Source organism: Epargyreus clarus, unplaced genomic scaffold (assembly GCF_041222505.1).
Source record: "Epargyreus clarus isolate Ecla_fem2 unplaced genomic scaffold, WU_Ecla_fem_2.2 ptg000019l, whole genome shotgun sequence".
Classification (NCBI taxonomy): Eukaryota; Metazoa; Arthropoda; class Insecta; order Lepidoptera; family Hesperiidae; genus Epargyreus; species Epargyreus clarus.
The window spans coordinates 7,989,669-8,010,556 of NW_027332227.1; the positions used below are offsets into that span (position 1 = coordinate 7,989,669).

General features: G+C 33.8%; 1 protein-coding gene across 11 annotated transcripts in view; it reads right to left on the reverse strand.

The window, feature by feature from the left end:
* Positions 1-20,888, reverse strand: part of CAP (Cbl-associated protein) — a 184,797-nt gene that overhangs the window by 110,565 nt on the left and 53,344 nt on the right. For 6 of the 11 annotated variants that reach the window (XM_073083484.1, XM_073083483.1, XM_073083489.1 and 3 more), the window contains exon 1: positions 15,307-19,440. The exons of 4 other annotated variants lie outside the window; for them this stretch is intronic. In XM_073083484.1, the coding sequence (XP_072939585.1) occupies positions 15,307-19,072 (3,766 nt within the window). In that variant the 5' untranslated portion in view covers positions 19,073-19,440. Of the gene's footprint in view, positions 1-15,306; positions 19,441-20,888 lie in introns of those variants that run through there. One more of the 11 variants, XM_073083486.1, reaches the window with a different exon arrangement.

Below are 20,888 nucleotides of genomic sequence, written 5' to 3' on the forward strand. Positions count from 1 at the left end.
AAAGAACAGAGTGCAGAGAGGTTTAGTGTAGGGTGAAATTCCACGGGCCATCGTAACATATATTTTTAACATGGGAATGTATTACGCGTGTTGAAGTGCACATCGACGGTTTTTTAGGGTTCCGTACATAAAGGATAAAAACGGAACTCTATTACTAAGACTTCACTGTCTGTCCGTCTGTCCGTGTGTCACAGGGCTCTATCTCTGGAACCGTAATAGATAGACATTTGAAATTCTTACAGAGGATGCATAACGGTGGCCGCTATAACAACAAATACTAAAAATAAAAAAGTTGAAAACAAAAAGGGGTCCCCATACAACAAACTGCTATTCGATATTTTTCCAACTAACTTTTAAACCGGTAGAAGTAGACAGTTGAAACTTTCACAAAATGTGTAAATAAAAATTTTAGTTGTACGGAATGCTCAAGGTGCGGGTTGGACTTGCACTTGGTAAATTATTAGTAACGCGCAGACCCGCGGGCCACAAGGAAAAGTCGCGGGCCATACACCACCCGTGGGTGTCGGCTTGCCGACCGCAGGTGTTGAATTAGCTTTCAGAAATTTGATGATAAAGTATTTATTGATACATATGTACATAGGAATGTTTTTGAAATTCTACTAAGGAGGTAAAAGAAGTGTTATATTTATATATACGGGAATCTTTTAAGTTCGAAGTTAGAAACGTAAAATTTCAGATAACGTCTATTCAGACAAATACACGACAACGTGGACGGGTGCAAATTTCATATATGATAATGCGTAATTTTGGTATACTGATTAGGTCCATCGCAACTACTTTGGACACACTGCGTGCCAACATTTTGTCCTGCCGTGGGGTATGGTTGTGGTTATGCGTGGATTAGTGATGGTTATGTGATAGACACATAGACCTTGGATTAAAATTTTTGGGCTAGAACAGGGCTACAGTATCCCCTGCCTGTCGTACGAGACTAAAGGGGGACTTCGGGAGTTGCGGGCAGCAAGAATGGGAGCTCTAACCGCCCAGCCAGCTACCCTGGAAAGAACCACTGTATGTAAGGCCGCATATAACATGGACGGTTCCTATGGAATAGAGTAAATAATAATTATTTTAGAACTTTGAAACTAGGCTGGAATAGAGTTCGGGAATAATGCCCTTAGAAAAAATGCACGGTGTAAAATAAAAATAAAAAAAAAGTAAAAATATTTAATTAACAGCTGGAATAGATCAAATTTTGAAACGATTTTTTGTTTCGTCCTGTTAAACAACCAAGAATAAATACTTCGAAATTTATACTTTTTTTTTTAAATAAAAATGTAAATTTTAATTTTGACATTAAAATAATATGACTAATTAATTTTTTACAATATTTTTATTTTTCCATTCGGCTTTTAACTGTTGCTGCTTGACCATTCTTTGAACCTTTTCATTACTCAGCTTCTCCATTATCTTCATAAATTCATAAAAAAACGTAAAGGCGTCATGTAAGGCTCGATGGAAAGATTTCTGTCATAAAATAAAAAAAAAGATTATTTTATTACAATGAATTATAAATAATTATAATACTGTAAATAATAATGTAAAAAATACATGTAAATAATACTGTAAATAATTACATTTCGTGCTTCATCATAAGCTGCGCCAATTGATTCGCTATGAGATTCTTTGAATGACATAGCTTCATGAGTCCGCCCATCTCTCAAGAAAACCTTTACAACGGTTGTACAACCAACAATGTATGTTCCATTGACTTCTTCAACGTAGTCTGTGATAAAACAAAAAAAATATTTAATATTTTCAATTTTTGATTTTTTAAAGCACTTTCTTTTTTAATTTAACTAAGAACTTTTTTTTATTTAAATTTTTTTAATTAAAAATTATCGGAGAAGTGTATACATTTTAATTTTGACTTACCAATTATCTGCTTCTTGAGTTCGTGCGACCATTCGTAAAAGCCATGTATAATTAATGTTTCTAAATTTAAATTATCAAGATTCATTATTTTTTATAATTTTTATCGTTGTGTTAAAGAGTAAACAGATAGCTGTCAAACGAATTATTTTCTAAAAGTGATTTAATTGATAGTTAAAGTGAAATTAATTAATATTATCATGTGAAATAATCATTTACTGAAATTGATTAAAACTGGTCAGTGAAATTATCATCACGAATAATTTAGTGCATGAATTTTCTTTCGTTATTTAATCGATTATTAATTCATTGATTAATATTATTTTGTTTATTATAACACTTTAGTTTAAATTAATTATTCTGTTATCATTCAATACTTACTAATTGTATTACATTATTTACTTTTCACAATCTCTTCTTCATATTTAATAGGTTATTATTGATTGATATTATTTGGATTATGATCATAATTTAGTTTAAATTAATTATTCTATTAATATTTTATACTTACCGGTTACATTTCATAATTTACTTTTCACAATTTCTTTTACACATACAAATTTTTACTGCAATATAATGGAATCTAACATTTCTTTCAAAATTATTGAAATTCCCGGCGACGGCGCGTGTCTTTTTTCTTCATTATCGTTTTTATTGTATAACACAGTGTCCTTTAGTTATCAAATAAGAAGTGAAATTGTGCATCATGTGTTTAAAAACTGGCAGAGATTCCAATGCTTTACCAATCAGTTACTTACAGGAGAACCTTATAGTAATAAACATTCGTACTTTGATGACATGTCGAGGCCCAACACGTATGGAACTCTTTGTGAAATTAAAGCGGCGGCAGAATTATTTACATATGAGTTTCAAGTGTACCAACACGGTCATCTAATAGTTGCGTTTGGAGAAGCAATAAATGGAATTAAAAGATTAAAGTTTACTGGGAATTTTAATGAAGGTCACTTTGACGTTTTACTTCCATTGACTGAACCCATCAATAACGGTGTTTTTCAATCGGAAAGTATTGATAACGTTCAAGCATCTTTCACTTAACCATCACTTTCATCAAGGAGAGGACAAAAACGGCGAAAAAGATTTTCAGGTACAATTAGGTCTAAACAACTTAGAAAAGCTGCTTCAAAATATACGGTAAATCATAAAGAAGTTCAGAGAAAGGCTGTTAAAAAATACAAAAAAAACCATCCTGAGGTCCAAAAAAAATCAGTTCAAACGTATATTAATAATCATCCTGAAGTTATTAGTAAAACTAAAACCGCCATGTAAAATAATGGGAACGCATCGTACGACACAGTACCTCCATGGTGATGTGGAAAGCTGTATTATTTATTATTTTAATTCATATAAATCGATAAGACCCTAAGTAGTTAACGGTGTGTTGATTTCGTAAAATCCGTTCATGATAAATAATTAGGCAGCTAGATAACACAATTTAATATTTCTTTTACTTGGCATGTATTTTATGCCACGCGAAGCGGGCGGGTAACGGCTAGTTGTAAATATATGTGACTTATCTACTTAAGAACATGAGTAAGCGATCGATTTTTAGAAGATAAATGTAAATATCATGACTATCAATTATAACTGACGCCACTATCGCATGGACTAAGACCTAATGTATGTGAATAGTTTACAAAAGAAATTAAAATTTAAAAATGAGTATTTATATATTTTAAATAGCAAACGAGCATGTACTCTCGATGAAAAGTGGCCACTGCTGCACATATACATCTACTAAGGAAACTTACTGTATATTTTAAACTAACACATACTTACATATGAAAACTCAAGATAATACATAATAATAAGTATAACACCGACTTACGTTAGCGTTTCCGTAATAAAACAATAAAATACCTACTGCCAAATGTAAGTTACCAAAATGACATTTAAAAAACAGCAACGTAAGTATATTAATAGAATATTAACGAAAACGAGCAATATTGGCAACTTTTCATCCTAAAACTAAATTTATCTTTGTTTAGTCAGCGCGCGAAGTCTCTTGAAACGAAATATAGGTCAATCGACATCTTGCGGCGATAAAGCAAATTTACTCGTCTAGTTTTAGCTTTCTTAAATAGATGGCGTTGCTTTATCTCCTGAATTCAATAACTGCACAGAAGATATTACAATATTTAAAATAAAAATTGCAATTTATTAAAATGTAATTCCTTAACACTCATTTTTACATAAATATTTACAGTATTTAGATAATAAACACTGTTGACTAATTTTAAGTACTTTTACTTGTAATCTAAGTCTAATAGCAAAAACGCCTTCAAACTAACGAAATGCAACACTACAGAAACAAATCTAGAACAATTTATAGTAGTACTGCACTAACCATTTTTTACTATAAAACAGCGATATATAACGTACTTTTATTTTAGTGATCGGAAACAGGTAGGTATGACGATGAAGTCCCTGTAGTTCCGGGACTAGAATAGGGCTACGGTATCCCCTGCCTGTCGTAAGAGGCGACTTAAAGGGGGCTTCCGGGGTTACGGGCGCCAAGAGTGGGAGCTCGATCCGTCCAGTATGCTACCCCGGGAAGGACGGCGGTATGTGTGGTCGCATACCGTCGTAATCACCAGAAGTTGTGGGAGGAGCGAACGCTCCCCTAGGGCAGAGCCCGATCAGGGCATCGCGCTTGGAGGACTCCGGTTGTGTTCCGTTGGAGATCCCTGAGTTCTCCAATAAGCGCCGAGGACGGCCACCGGGGGGTTTTAGTGCGGTAAAAATCCCACATCCCGGCGTCGCTCCCACGTCGTCGAGTACCTTTTGAAGGTTCCCCCTCGAAAAAAAAAGGTATGACGATGATGTTGCCATATTGAAAGCATAATACAACTCAACATCATGTAAGACTAAACCTGTTCGGATAATTTATGTCATAGTTTAGAGGTAGCAAACGAGAATACAGTCCACCTGATAGTAAGTGGCCACTGCCGTCCATGGACATCTATAATCAACCCCTGATAAGAGTAAAGTCAGCCACAGATTTATCGCTCTGAGGACTAAAGTTGGGGCTTGGTTCGCCGTGGATAAGTACGTCGTATTTGCTTTTTATGCTGTCTCAGAATTGAATGATATTTTATCTATTGTTGTGTACATGTATGTTCTAATTCGTCAGCACTATTCACGCCTTAGACAGTCAATCAGCGTCAACTAAAAACGATGTTAATACAACAAACCGCCGGTTTGCATGCAACAGTTCAATTAGGGTCAATCCACATTGTCATTATGTCTCGGTTCTCATGTGACTGTCATCTCATTTATTGTAATCGACATAACATATTATATTCAAAAGCAATGTAATTATATTTTAAAGGTTTTTAGGGATCATGAAATAATGAACGGTTTAAATTGGCTGTCATGATAATAAAAATAGATAGATTATATACTAATGTATTGATCATGTTATTTATACATTTTTCCTACATTATATTGTTAACTGTTTAAAATTGTAATGCCCATTTTCTCTTAGATTATAGATTTTAGGTTCACTTCAAAATGAAGCTAAAATCTAAATTATTATAGATAGTTCTCTGGATATGGTTCTGTTTACCTATCTTTGTTATGCCAACTATTTTATTCAAAAAATCCTATTGTGGAAAACGTACGTTACAATTTTAATTATTATTCTTATTATTTTTCTACAATCTGAATTAGGACGACCTTCACCTATCCGTTCAATGGATTTAAACTTATTCCCTCATTATGATCTCTCATTATGATTATGTATATGTAATAACTGAATATCATTCCTATCCGTAACTCCCTGCAGACGAATAAATCAAATACAGTTGCACTACAACATCAAAGCATCAAATCAATTGAAACCAAAATAAACGCCAAGTAAACAATCATTCGGGCGATGGTTCGCTTTGTACATCGTGCAGTTCATTAAACGTTCCAGTTAGGACTGTTTTAACGAGTATCGGCCGTATAATGGATGATAAGTTGGAAAATAAACTTAGGATATTAGAAAGTAAAAGCTGTATCGGAGGAACCTTATGCCTTCTTTGTTCATTTTGTTCTACAACAACTCTACATATTACAATTCTACTTATTACCACTATATATCCGTAATAATGCTATTGTGTTTTGCCTTCGAGATTCTCCTTTCAGATTGAGAAACATTAGGATTATAGTCTACCTCGCTGGCCAACCGAGTATTGGTAGACTTCACATATCATTGATAACTTTTTTAAGCTCTCCCAGATTTATTAGTTTCCTTGCGATATATTTATTCCCTGTTATAGCAAGTGATCATTATTTATAATACGCCCAAATCTTTGAAAAATGTCAATAGAACGCAACTTGGGATTTGATCCTCGGACCTCTTGGCCGAATTTCAACCACTTAGCTATCACTAAAAGTATAAGGATAAAACCAATTCCACATCTTGCAGTGCAGTAACATTATTACTCTTAAGCTTCCTTTCCTCTTTCGACAGTATCACATGTATGATAGCAACACTAACGTCGACTTCATTTGATGCGACAGCGACCCCACCGTGACGTCACTTCCGCAGTCGAATCGCTTCCGGCGCGCCCGCGGGCTCTTTGACATTTACCCGCGATGTCAAATTATCTCCCGATGACTCGTATGATTAACCGTACGGAAAATTGTTGCCGCCGCCCTAATAGTATGATGTTTTATTGGCAATCAACTGCAATTGGTACTCTCGAAATTTATATTCCTTACAATTATGTTTATATGCAAATCGCCACGCTAATTTAACGTGTTTGAATCTAATTTTATAAAAGTATTGGTTTTGGCACTTAAAACATATCAGTTTATAAGTTTAATAATATAAGTAAGGTAGAGCTATATTCGTTACTCATTATTTAATTGCAAAATAGACACAAAATAATGCTTGTAATTACGATACCTATATTTTTTGCACAATGACAATCAAAACTTTTTACTATTTATAACAGTCTTTATTTCCGAGTACCATTCAGATTAGAGGTTAAAACACTTGTACCGATTTTGTCGATGTTTTTTTGAGTAGATATAACATCGTATCTACGTACAATAGATATACCTATTTACATAGAAATCGCAACGAGAAAATTCTTTTTTATTACGAGACGAGAGGATCGCAAGAATTATTTATTTTAGACGGAAATGATTTCCATACAGATGTATTAAAATTTAATATTTTTCGTCTAACTGAAAATATAGATAAAAAAATCGCCAACATCGTAATATTCTTCATTCATGGCTGCAAGTTTCCTTTATATTGAGTGATAGAGGCAACTTTTTATAGCGGATATTTCGCAATAATCTAAATTTTTATTTTACACGCGTGGATGTTTTTGTTTATATCATAATTTCTCTAAAAGTAAAACTACACGAATACGACTTTACTTTCCTATTCCTTTTTACGCGACTGCGAAGGGATTTTCGAGCGTATTTAACATGTACCTATGTATATTGTACTTATCTGTCTCATTCCTTGATATGCCCTGCGGTCCAAACGACTTGACGAATTTTAACTTAAATGTAACATTGGATTCGTCGAAGCCGTGGGTGTAACGTAGGCTATTTTTAACCCCTTTTATAATAATCCTCCTGTTTTGAAAAAGGCTCTACAAATACAGGAATAACTCTTTCTAAATGTATCGTGGGTGCTTTGAGACACACACAGACAAATACACAAACACCCAGACCCAGAAACAGAAACCTAAATTCACCATTTACATTTCTGTCTGGTCGGGGATCGATGCTGGGATCCTCCGCGCGTCAGACCAGTATGATGACCGCTCCGCCAGGCGGGTCGTCAATTTTTATATTACAAGAATAACAAGTACATGACGGGATAAAGGAAACATACATTCGTTTAAACATCGATCGCCGATCGGTGCAAGGCCCGCTCGAGCGCGACAAATTAGTGCGAATATCATTATTCACTTTAGCCAACAGGATAAACGTATTTGATAGACTACAGTTACTTTTATATTGACATCATTGACCTATTAAGTCCTACACTATACGTAGGTATTTTAAAAGGACTGTAGAGTCCTTTTAAAATTAGCAGGATTATTCGTTCACCCCGTTGGCCTGTGTTTGTTTTTGATACTCGTAATATAAAAAAATCAGTAAAGAAAATTCCTGACGATTTTTTTCACCAGAGATTTTTTTTAAATTAAAAATATATTAGATCACTCGTCTAATATCTTAATGCACCGCAGCGAAGGACTAAATATTTAATTGAAGCTGTTTCGCTTTTAAATCGCCTTAAACATTATAATCTTGAAAATGTGGGTTACTTATCTATGAATGTGTGTATGTTCATGATATCGAAACTAGGTATAATGAAACCTGCGTGATTATTTTATTTGCGTTATTTTATTTCAGGTATCGCTGTTTTAAAATTAATGCTTTCTTATTATTCCTAGAATGTAATAGAAGTAATATTATAATATACTTATAAACAAGAGCGGCGAAAATATATCTACAAAATAAAACGGTACGTTTCGTGGAAATGTTATTTGTTATTTTCGTAGAAATTTGCTTATATTATACGAAGATGGTTGGCAGACTTTGTTCATAATTTATATCGGAGGAAATCACGAAAACTGGGTGACTAATTATAATAATTCTTTCTCTATTACACCTATTTAATGAATAATATGGCATGTCTATTTTCTTTCTCCGGATTTATATTTTTTAATTCTCATCGCTATGTTTTAAGAGCTACTGCGGGCATCATTACAAATTAGTTTAAATTATTATAGATGGTTTGTTTTATTTATAATGATTTTTGTTTTTATTCCCCTTTTTTGTATATATGTACATAAATATAGTTTTAATATATGTATTGTAAATATGTTTTTTATGAATAATGTAATAAACAGAATAAAATGTAAAAAAAAGTTTTAAGTTTTTACAGTAAGTACTTAATGTAATAATGCATTAAATTTAATCTTTTTCTAAGTGTGAGCAATAAAAATGAATACAAACTGTTATAGGTATAACTATTTCTTAACATTTTTTCAAAAAGCCCAACAAGACACTGTTGAATTATATTTAGGTACAATTGCACATAGGTACACTCAGCTCTATAAAAGTGTTCTCACACCAATTAAACCAAGAAGGTCAATTAAAATGGGCAGTTTTATGCTGCATTAATCATTTTATAGGCTTTGATGTTAAGGATAAAATAAGACTAACAAACAAACACCAACATCGATTAGCAGATCCGCATGAGCGAAAGCTATATGCATTTTACAGAAATTCAGACTTAAAATAAATGTAGACACAGGGTATTATAATTGTTAATCATGTATTTGCCTAAAGTCGTAAATATGTTTGAATTTTGTGCCATTTGCAGAAATTATTGTGTCTTTCTATTAGTACCAAATATGCATAGGTACTTCTGAAGAAGGTTTCGTTAATTTTGAAGATTTTCACAAAAATAACTTATTACTAACTAGTTTTCGCCCGCGGCTTCGCCCGCGGCTTCGCCCACGGCTTCGCCCGCGGCTTCGCTCGCGTTTAAAATATAATAATATGACATACTAACATACATAAACCTGAAAATTCGTACCTTCATTGGAATGACAGTGGCGCCATCTGGCGAAAATTGGTCATACCAACTCTGAAACCTTCGTAGGCTCATGGACATCACTTGATCAAATGCATAGTTTACGATTCCATCCTTACTAATATCGATTAAAATTATCGATTGGTCCAAAAGATCGATTCTCCGAATAATCGATCGCCATCCCTAGTTCCCGTGGGATTTCCGGGATAAAAACTACCCTATAAAGAACATAGGGTCTCAGACTATCTTTGTACAAAATTTCATTAAAATCGGTTCAGTGGTTTAGGCGTGAAGAAGAGACAGACAAACAGACAGACAGACAGAGTTACTTTCTGATTTATAATATTAGTAAGGATCGTTTAAAAATGAATCCATTACATTCGACATATGTGGTATTTTAAACAGTAATGTAAAACACCTAAATATTGCTGTAACATAACATTTTATACCTTTATATCCTTTTAAAGCGCTTTACTAAATTCTAAATTCTCTCACAAAGGGAATTTACTCAAAGCAGCGCAACGTTGCAACGTAAATAATATCAAAGGTAAATAATGTTTTGTATATTTTTATAAACTAACAGGTGCTTTAACAACAGTATTCATAAATATAGTTAAACGTATTTTTACACTTGTTAAAAGCTTCTTTTGTTGGGTGTAAAATGTATTTTAAATAATATAATGATGAAAATGTTTCAAAGATGTATGTACCATGATATTATGGTGATTATATTTATAGTCAGAAATCATGAAGTATGTACATAGGAATGTATAGTAATGTATAGTTAATGTTTTGAAAAGGATGGTACTAAATGAAGCTGACGTAAATCTAGTAACTGAATACATCTGCACATTTGCCAAACCAGGGCTGTGTTTGTAATTTATTAAAAATAGATCCGACAATAAGCAGTGATAGCTTAGTGGCGACCCGCGTGGCGGAGCATTCATCACACCGGTCTGACGCGCAGAGGGTCCCGGGTTCGATCCCCGGCCAGACAGATATCTAAATGATGAATTTAGATTTCTGTTTCTGGGTCAGGGGCTTTGTGTAAGGTGTCTATGTGAGTGTCTATGTGTGTGTCCATGGCACCCACGACACCGGGAATCCTAGTGTGGGGCTGTGAGTGTAGAAAGATAGATAGATAAAACATTAGTGGCTGGAAACTCAGCTTGTCAATCGGAAAGTCTAAGGTTCGAATCCTAGGCCTCTAGTTTTTCTATTATGCGCGTATTAGAAATTAATTATCACTTGCTTAAACGGTGAAAGAACACATTGTAAGCAATATTACATGCTTGAAAGTTTAAAAAAAAACATTATGTGTGAATCCGCACTTGGCCAGCACGGTAGACTACGGTCTAAACGTTTCTTACACTCAGCGAAGCCCAACAGAAGGACACGGACACGACAACGGTTGACTACGACAATTTATGAAAATTTCTAAAATTAATGTCTAGTAAGAATAATATGAAGTCACAACCCTGATAGGTAGTCGTTAACATTAGTCGAAACTTTACGACTGAAAACAATAAGAATAACGCGCTTGGCAGTGAATTAGCAACGCTGTTGAGTTTGACAATCACCTATTTCTAATTTTAGTGACTGTAATTGCCATAATGATCAATGTTTACCGATCGCTACACGATAAAGTACAACAACGGCCTGCTATTTATTCGAAAATTAACATTCTGATGAAGTAATTAATTTGCTGAAATACTTGTACCTATTTACTATAATAGTAATTACGTAGGTTAATCTGTGTAGGTACGAAATTTAGATTAGATGTTATAAGCTTTGTAAGAACTCATATCAGAAAATCATAAAGAAATGTTGTTACTTTAATATTATTTGAAAAAAAAATTATATAATGCTCAAATTTTAAGCAATAACCACGTAACGATCTAATCGCGCAGCTTAGTTCCGAAAATCGTCATAATTTCTACCCGTCCCATATTTCAGGAGCGACAAACCGTTTCTCATAAAAACCTTTGGATTTATGCACCTCGGGAACACCAGTCGTAAGGCACGTAATCTCTGTTATAATTTGCATGCGGTTTGGATTAGCAAAAACTCTCATTATGATACGTTGGACATTGTAATGCCACGGATAGAAACGTGTGGATAGAGCGTTTGACTTGGTTTGTGTAGCTTTGCTGGTGCGTGTATTATATTCAGTTTAGTTTATAATGTAACCTATAACATATAAAACATATGTTTCTATAATAACCTCAACCGATCCGTATTTGGAGAACTTCATCCTTTATTAAAAATATTAATCTGTCCAATGTATTACTCACCATAGACATATTGACATTTTATAATTTCTACCTACTAGAAATTGACAAACTTCGATCTTTGTTAAGCAAAAATGGTAGGATATCGGGCTCTAGCAGCTTAAGGGCAAGGGCGGAACGGGTGGTTCGCCCCAGGCCTCCGGCCCTGGGGGGCATCCAAACACAGTTAAAAAAGTCGTCAGAACCAAGCAATCTATGAAATGTGTATCACTCAGCGACAAAAAAGGTCACCGAATAACAGGCGAATAATTCAATGACACATTTGTCATTTTACACTTCTGGGGCCTCTATTCAACTTTCCGCCCAGAGCCTCCGACGACCTTAGTCCGCCACTGATACCGAGGGTCTATGAATTGCGCAAATAATTATGTGATATTCACAGTTTTGAAAACGACCTATACCCTATTCGGCAATGACACAAAAAGTGTTGCAACCAAAAACCTAGGTATCTAAATTATAATAATCCGCAAACTTTCCATCATAACAAAACCCATTATTCAGACCTGATTTAACCCGTTAAGTTCGGTTCCCCGAAATTTTGACACGCTGCATATACGTACAATAATTTAGATTGAAACGTTCGCACGTTAATTGAAATTCCATCGTTGTACCCCGCATCATCCGGCTAGATCAATAATTTAGATACCGGTATAACACACCCCTTTAATACATCACCCCCACGGTTCATTATGATTGGACTTGACAGTAAATGTGTTAATGAACAATTATTTTCAAGAGGATTGTTCCCAGTTCACAGTTCTGGCGTTGACACTATACTATTCGTCGGTTTAATTTAGAACCAATTTGGACGTTAGTTAACGTTCAGAGTATTATTTTTATGATATAGGAGTAGTAGATGAGCATGCATCCCATCGGATAGTGGCTACTGCCGCCGTGGACATCTGCAATCAACCCCAGATAAGATTAGATATTCCTATCTGGGGTCGGCCACAGATGCGTCCATGAGGACTAAGTTGGAACGCTTGGGAAAAGTATGTCTCCCTTACGACACCATATTGGTATTTTGTTTTGTTTTAATAAATAAAGTATTGTGTGAACAATAATGTTTAAGTATAATATAACATTACATTATTATAGCCGGGGATTATATAGTTAAATAAATAGAAGGTAGAGCTCTTCCTAGTTAAACCGCAGAAATACAAACGCATACCTATTTCTGCTGATTTAATAAAAAAAGTATTGTGTATGCCGAACAATGTAGGCGTAAGTATATTAAGTAACAATTTAATGAACTAAATCGAATAAGTACCACTATTACACTTATTTCTGCTTAATAAGAACAATTATGTGTATTGCTATAAGTTCCGGTATAAGGATCTTTGTTAGCAATGCGAAATACTTATACGATTTTTTTATTTAGTGTTTTGAGAGACCTCAAATAAAGTTCCAAACCTATTTAGGGTTGAAAATATACATTTTACATGGGTGGCAATTACCGTTAGTCGATCACCATCGATGCATGATCATTTGAACAGTTAGTCATAATTTTAAAATACTGCATAATTAAAATATAGAATTAAACTTTTGATATTCATCCATTACTCAAACCCATTATTAATAATCAATCTATCCAATAATTTACCTACCAAAGATCTTACTAAAGATTTGCCAATTTCTGCCTAATAGACATAAAGTAATAGAATTAAATAGTATCAAAATTGAATATTCTTAAAATAACAGCTATAATCTCGACTCTCATACAATCTCAACTCAGAAACAAAGTGCAAATAAATAATTATATCTGAAGGACATGCAAATAAAATCACAAGTATTGCATGTTTGAGTCACCAAAGGCCACATAGCACGGATTTAGACGATCCAAATATTTCTTCGGACGTCGCACTTACTTCAAAAGCAAGGGCGTAAGGGCTTGCAAAAACAAAAATCTACAACGATATTTCTTATTGCCCTAATGACTTATATTTCCAATATATTGACTTAAGTTTCAATAAAATTACTTATGTTTGCAATATAATGACTTACATCTCAATATAATGACTTATATTTGAATTATAATCCGATATATATCATACGAAGATAAGTTACACGTGTTTTTCTGTTAAATACACATTATTTAGGTATGGTTTGTTGTTTAGTTGAGGATGGAAGAGCTCGATGTTTTAACGATGGCGGCGCCGTTCTAATTTAGTCTTCAGTTGTGGCAACGCATCTGTTATCGGCTCCAGGTATAACTAATATGCTATTTTACAAATATCCATCGGCTGCAGTGTACACTTAAAGTCAGAAATGAATGGAGGAAGGTTAAAAGATTCATATTTTGCTTTTGTTGTAGTTTATTTCATCAGACGTTTGTGTGTATATAACACAAATATGTTTTTTAAAGATAATTACGATATTTAGGTTTCAATAACACATTTCAACAGTGACAAATTATAGGTATAAACAAGAAAATTAATTACAAACCTAATAATACAAACATGTTTTTATGTGATAAGAAATTCTAATCACTTCAGAATATATACTACTGCATTATTAATCGTGCTATCTATATCACGTCTACTTTCGTCATAATTATGATAGGAATAATCTCCAACCTTGCAAATGAAAATATGCTAACTTATAAATATTCATCTCTCCGATTATTAATCGTATAAGAACTGGATCCATGAAAAAAACGCATAAAGCAATTGAATAATACAAATGCATTTTAAAGATAGTTACAACCAAATAAAATTCTAAAGAGTGACATTGATATTTTATTCATTGGTTTGCAAATGTGAAAAGGTGCAACAAAATCTAAAAATAAATTTATTCTTAGACATAAAATTCTTACGAGTTGACATTAAACTTTATTGGCGCAAATAACACATTGCAGTAATAAATAGATGACGTTTGCGCTCCGTACCTACTGTTTTCAAAGTAATTGTAGTATCCGTTGAGGAAATTTTAATTCAATGAACATATTTTGTATTATGGTGACATGGTATTAAAATTAATAATAATACACGATTTTAACTCATTGTTTTGATGTTCGTCTCGCAAAAGGATTAAAATATAAAAAAATACATTCTGTTATATAATTTGGCATTAGTTAGATATGAATTTTCAATATAGACGGATATACAGGCTACATGTATCAATTTTTAGATAATATTCATAATAGGTAGGTAGGTAAATAGGTAGGTGGTAGGTTTTAATAACAATATAATGGATTACTGTATTTACTTACTTAACAGTTTACTTTATAATAACACTTCAAACTTACCTTTGTTTTAATGTTTGAAATGCCTCTTCTTGAATGAATAAGTTTACGTGACTAGAATTTTGTTCAATTTAATAAGTATTAGCAGATCCACACACATGCAATCACAACACATTATATTATTCATAGTACACTTAAGATTAGTAAAGAGTTTGTTTACTACAACATTCATTTTTATTATATGTATAGTTAGTATTTATTTCGTAGTAAACGCCACATGAATTTGCCAACAGCCAACACTAAAATGATCACTGCACAAAAAACCACAACATGCGCAGGTTCACGTCCGGGTTTCGACTCACCATTGCCCCCTTCTTCTTTAGTCCTCGCTGTAAAATTAACAAACTCTTGCAAATGACTCGGTAATTTAGTAACGTCTTTTTCCTCGCCTGCCTGAATTACTTTTATTTTGTGCTCTATTACCTTTGGTTCCCTATACACATCGTTGTTCAGTTCTTTTTCATCTTCTGTCTCAGGATCTTCAATTCCTAACTTATGCCACCTCTCTCTAGCTCTGCATATAAATTCTTTCTCAATACGGTTATTCACTTTAGATTCAAGATCATCTAACTTAGGCATACTTTTAGACATACTTTTGAAGCTTGTTGAAACTGGGGTGTGAGAGATTTTGATAAATTTTTGCTGTCTTCTCTGTTCTCGTTCAGCCATTTGAGTTACATATTCCGAATACATTTTTTCACGAAGCAATTCTTCCTGACTTTTACTAAAAACTGACGATAGTTTTCCCTTATCTTCCCTACGAGTCCTTATATCCGAAAATATATGATCTCTTTTTATTGTGTTTGTAGTAATTGTATCATATGGAGATTTTTCCATTTGTGGTTTTTCTGGAATAAGAGGAGCCCGAGGGCCTTTTCTTTCGGGAAACTTTATTTTCTCTTGTTCAAGTCTACGAATTTCTTCCTCCACTTCTTTTTCTTTTCGTCGAATATATTCCATCTGTTGGTCGCATAAGTCTTTAGGCAACGATGGCCTTCTAGGATAATCTTGTTCAACATATGCATCTCGCATATTAGAGTAATATCTATGCATATTTTGTATGGAAGAAATATCATTTTCAATCTCTTTATTTAAGTTACCAGTAGAATAGTGAAAGTGTTTCTTTTCACTACGTATTGAACGAAATGAATTGTCAGTAAAATCAGAACTCTCGTCGCTTTCGTAAAAGGACGATGAAAATTTCCTGGGTCTAGGTGGTGGTATCGGTTTAAATGTTTTTGAGAATTTTGTTGAATTACTTGTGGCACTATTTACTTCAGAATAATCTTTATTATCAGGGTAATTTAATTTTGGTAATGACTCCAAACTTTTGTAAATATTTTTCTGACTTGAAGAGAGGCTTACGTTATTTGTAACTGATGGATCACGGATTAATGCAAGTAAACGACTTCCCGTTTGCGATTTAAATGGAACAATTGGAGTAGTGTCAATATTTTCATTTAATTTTTCATTGTAACCTCTACGGTCTACGAATTTCTTATGGGTATCTATAAGTTGACTTGCATCTTCTCTTCTTATAACTGTATTAGTCTTTTCCATTAACATTTTTTGAGACGGTGACAAACATACATACACAGGTTCTGTTGCGGATGGTATAGCAGTCCAATGCTGTTCATCTTGAGATTTTATTAAGGATGATTTTCGAGGCTGTATTGGTGGAGGCCTGTGATCCAAAGTTCTGGTTGATAAAGATACTTTTTCTATATTTGAAATATCTGGTAATGGAAAGTAGGGCATCTTGGTTTGATGATTGTCGCTATTAGGTTTTTCGATTATTTTATCTTTTAATAACTCAGATGCGCCTTTTGATTCTAGAGCAAGTATGCTCATATTCTGTAAACGCTCTGATACATGTGCTAGTTCTTCTAATATCTTGTTACCAAAAGGAAATGAAGCAATTTTTTTCACACACAAATCCTTCAGAGCCAATGGATCCTTTTTATGATTTTCTTTGTTTTTATTTGGCGCAGAATCTCCTGTAACACATTGAAATACCTCTTTAACATGACTTGTAATAGTTGTGGCTTGGGAATCTTCTTTATTATGTTCAATAGCAGTAGTAGTATCTTCATGCATGTTAGACACATCATTGAGGGAAGAATAGTTGGGATTGTATTTTGCTGTGCATTGAGAAGAGCAAACGCTACTAGACGAGTCTTGTCGAGTGTACGTATCTTTGTGGTTATCAGATGCTGACTCTGAATCTGACGTAACTTCTTTAATAAGGTTGTTTATAGCGTCATTTAGTTCGCATTTTAGAACTTTAATTTCCAAATCATATGTGTTTACATCTTTTTTAGAAGTATCTTTATCATTTAGGCTGTTTTCATTTATTTTTATTTCCAATTTCGTGTCTTCTTTATCAGCTTTAACATCACCAAGTTGTTCTGCTTTAATATCAGAATCTGCTTTATGTGTAGTAGTTATATCTTTTACTGTTAAGTTTGTTGTGATATTATCTGTAGTGAGTACAACAATTTCATGTGGGTCTTGGAAAGAACTTCCAAGATTTTCTCGCGATTTCTGATCACTATCCGGTTTCTTTACTTCTTCAGGCACCTTTATCGCATTTTCTTTATTGATGCTATTTTGACCCTGGTCACCTTTTGAATTTTGTTTATCTTTAGAAATAAAGGTATTAGTAAGGAATTTTTCAGTATCCGTAACTTCTATAGTTGGTGTTATTATACGAATAGACGCATCACTAACCTCATCCTCAATGTCATCACCGACGTCGTATAATGAACTTGTACTACTTGATGAATCAGTTAAATATACAACTTCAGCACCGGTAATCTTTTCTACAGTTTTCAGGGACCAAGTACCTCGTGCTTCGCTTACATCCGGTTCTTTTAATTTGGCATCAACTAAAAAGCATTGTTGTGGAATTATTTTACGAGTTTGGGTATTACTAATACTTGGCTTAAATGCAGTAACAGATTTTTTTTCGAACACCTCATCCTCTAGATCATCATTATCACTTTTCTTGTCACTTAAATACGAATGGCGACGTGATGTTGCAGATGATTCACTACTACCTTCTTCATCAATCACATCTAATCCTCTGGAAATATTTCCACGTTGAAAGAACATTTCTTCAGCTAGACCTTTCTTTCGCAATCTATGCTTGATTTCCCTGTTAATAATTTCTTCTATCTCTGTTCTTATCTGAGAGGAATTTAAATTAGATGGAGACGTAGCTAAGTCAAGACTTTGTAAGTAGCACCTGAGAGATTTTTCTTGATCTGCGCTTAAAGATTTTGTCTGTTCACATTGAGCAATTTCAAGAGGTATTGTTGTCACTGAAAAGGCTTCACAAGATAGATCTTCTGCTTGCGTTATGTCATGTAACTCATCCGTTTTTTCCCATTCTACGTCTGATTCAGCGTCCGTTATTATGACATTACTATTATCTATTATAGATAAACTTTTTTCATTCTCTGATTGTTCGTTAACTTCTTCAGTGATTTCAACAATAACTGGGAAATCATCATTATCGACACTCTTGCTTTTCATACCATTATTTAATTTTATATTACTCTTTTTTTTCACATCTGGAGTTTCCACTACGTAGGAAGTACGTGTGTTATTTGAAACTTCCGAAACTAGAGCATCTGTCGCTTTAGGTAAATTAAGAAATTCCTTTTTATCAGATTTATTTTCACTTTCTTCTTCTGATTTCGAAGTTTGTTGTACCAGTACATCTGTCGCTTTAGGTAAACTAAGTAATTCCTTATTATCAGATTTTAATTCACTATCCTCTTCTGATTTAGAAGGGAGAATTTCGGTTAATGTGTTAACAGGATTATCTTGACCAATATTAGCTTTTACTTCAATAGTTTCAACTATTTTAGTTTCACTTTGATTAACCAACTCAGACTGACTATTTTCACAACCATCATCTATATTTTCGTCTTGACAATCACAAGAATTAACACTTGATGCATCGTTGACATCACTGTTATTTTTATTCACATTATTTCTGTTATTATTTTTGGCTTTTTTCTTATTTTTATTATTTTTACGTCGTTTTGGTTTGTCAGGCATATTAGCTTATCACTTCACTGTTATCACTGATATCACGTAATCATAGGCACATAACACGAATGTTCATTCAGTCACGATTCTACACTTCCCGCGGTACCGGTAACTAACGCGTAGGAGTTGCGGTTTCGACGAGCCGTTACGTATACGCGTCAATGCTAGGGATAACGTGTCGTCTACGTAGATCACGCAAGGGCTTACAGTACGTAGAGCATTTAGTTCGGGTTCGAGGTTAACTAATTTTCTTTTTCGCGAGCGGTCGCCGGCTGCGGCAGTCGTGTGCCCGCGCAGCGATTTACTAATAATTATAAATGGGTTGAAGTACACGAGCGCGCGCTGTGGACTTTATTTTTACGCAGAGACGTGTACGCGAGTGGTGCGCGCGCGACGCTCGGCTCTCGACCACGAGGGGAGTCCGCGTCACCGGCCGAACTACACAAACACACGCCGTCTGTATTATCAGCAGACGCGATATAAATCATTTATTGCTAATTAATATTGCACACGCACAGCTTTATCCATTTTAGGGATGAATAACGGAGAGGAACTTAGAATCACAATGGCCCGTGAAACGTATTAGGAACGGAACGGGACGCAAACAAAATTCTAATTAAACTTTGCCGAGAATATAGCCCTGATAATAGACTGTAACAAAATTTAAGTTGTACACTGAAGGTGGATGTCTACAAATTTATATAACGCAAAATACATAGGTACACGTGTTATTTTATACCTTTATAAAATGTCGTTACTATGTTAAGAAGCACACTAAATAACATTTTATATGGTATTGTTTTAATAAGTACTACTTATACATACAGACAAAAGGGACGATGTTATTTACGATGAAGAATGCAAAATTACAGTTACGATCTTTTAATAGTAACGTTATCTATTACACCTAAAAAAAATTTGTTTTGCTACACGTATAACTAAATAGGTACTTTGAGAATACCTAATCCTTGTAGGAAACAATAAAATGATATTTTAAAGCTATGTCAAATAAACTCATTCAAACAAGATAAAAGATAAATAAGACGTTATCATTTGATTACTTTATAAGATAAACTGCAAGGTACTTCAAAATAATTATGAAGTGTAAGTAGCATGCAAAAAATAATTTCGGAACTGAGAAACTGAACATAGAGCTACTTCTCGCAGATCCTATTTAAAAGTTGTGTATAAAATGGGAAACTTCGAAGGAAACCTTTTGAATCGAATTTTATTTCATATTTCGTTATATCTGTGTAAACTTTTCTGACTTTTAATAATATTTCTGCTCCGATATGGATCTTTAATTTAAAAATGATAATAATATTACTCAAATCCCCCATATTTATTTACAAGTATTTTTTGTAACATTTTTGGGTTTTAACAAATAATTAAAGAATCTTCTGAAGTGACCAATACACACTTTAATTGACTTAAATACGAAAGTAACAATATCATCATCATCATCATCATCGTCATCATCAACCCATTATTGTCCCACTGCTGGGCACGGGTCTCCTCTCAGAATGAGAAGGATTAACGCCCTGGCCAAGTGCGTATAAGTAACAATATACCAACAAACAATTACGAAATATTTAATCTACTAATCATAATTATCCAACATTTATTCGTTCTATTTCAAAATAGAACATGCACCAAAAATGTGAAGCAATTGGCAAATACATTGCAAATATTTGCACATCCTGCCATATGATTGAAACTGTGTGTAGGAAGCGATATAAAGTTTATAACGAGAGTTGGCGGGCTAAAAGTAGACTAAATAGCCCCTATGTATCTAGACTTGCAGGTCATCTAGACTGATTGACCA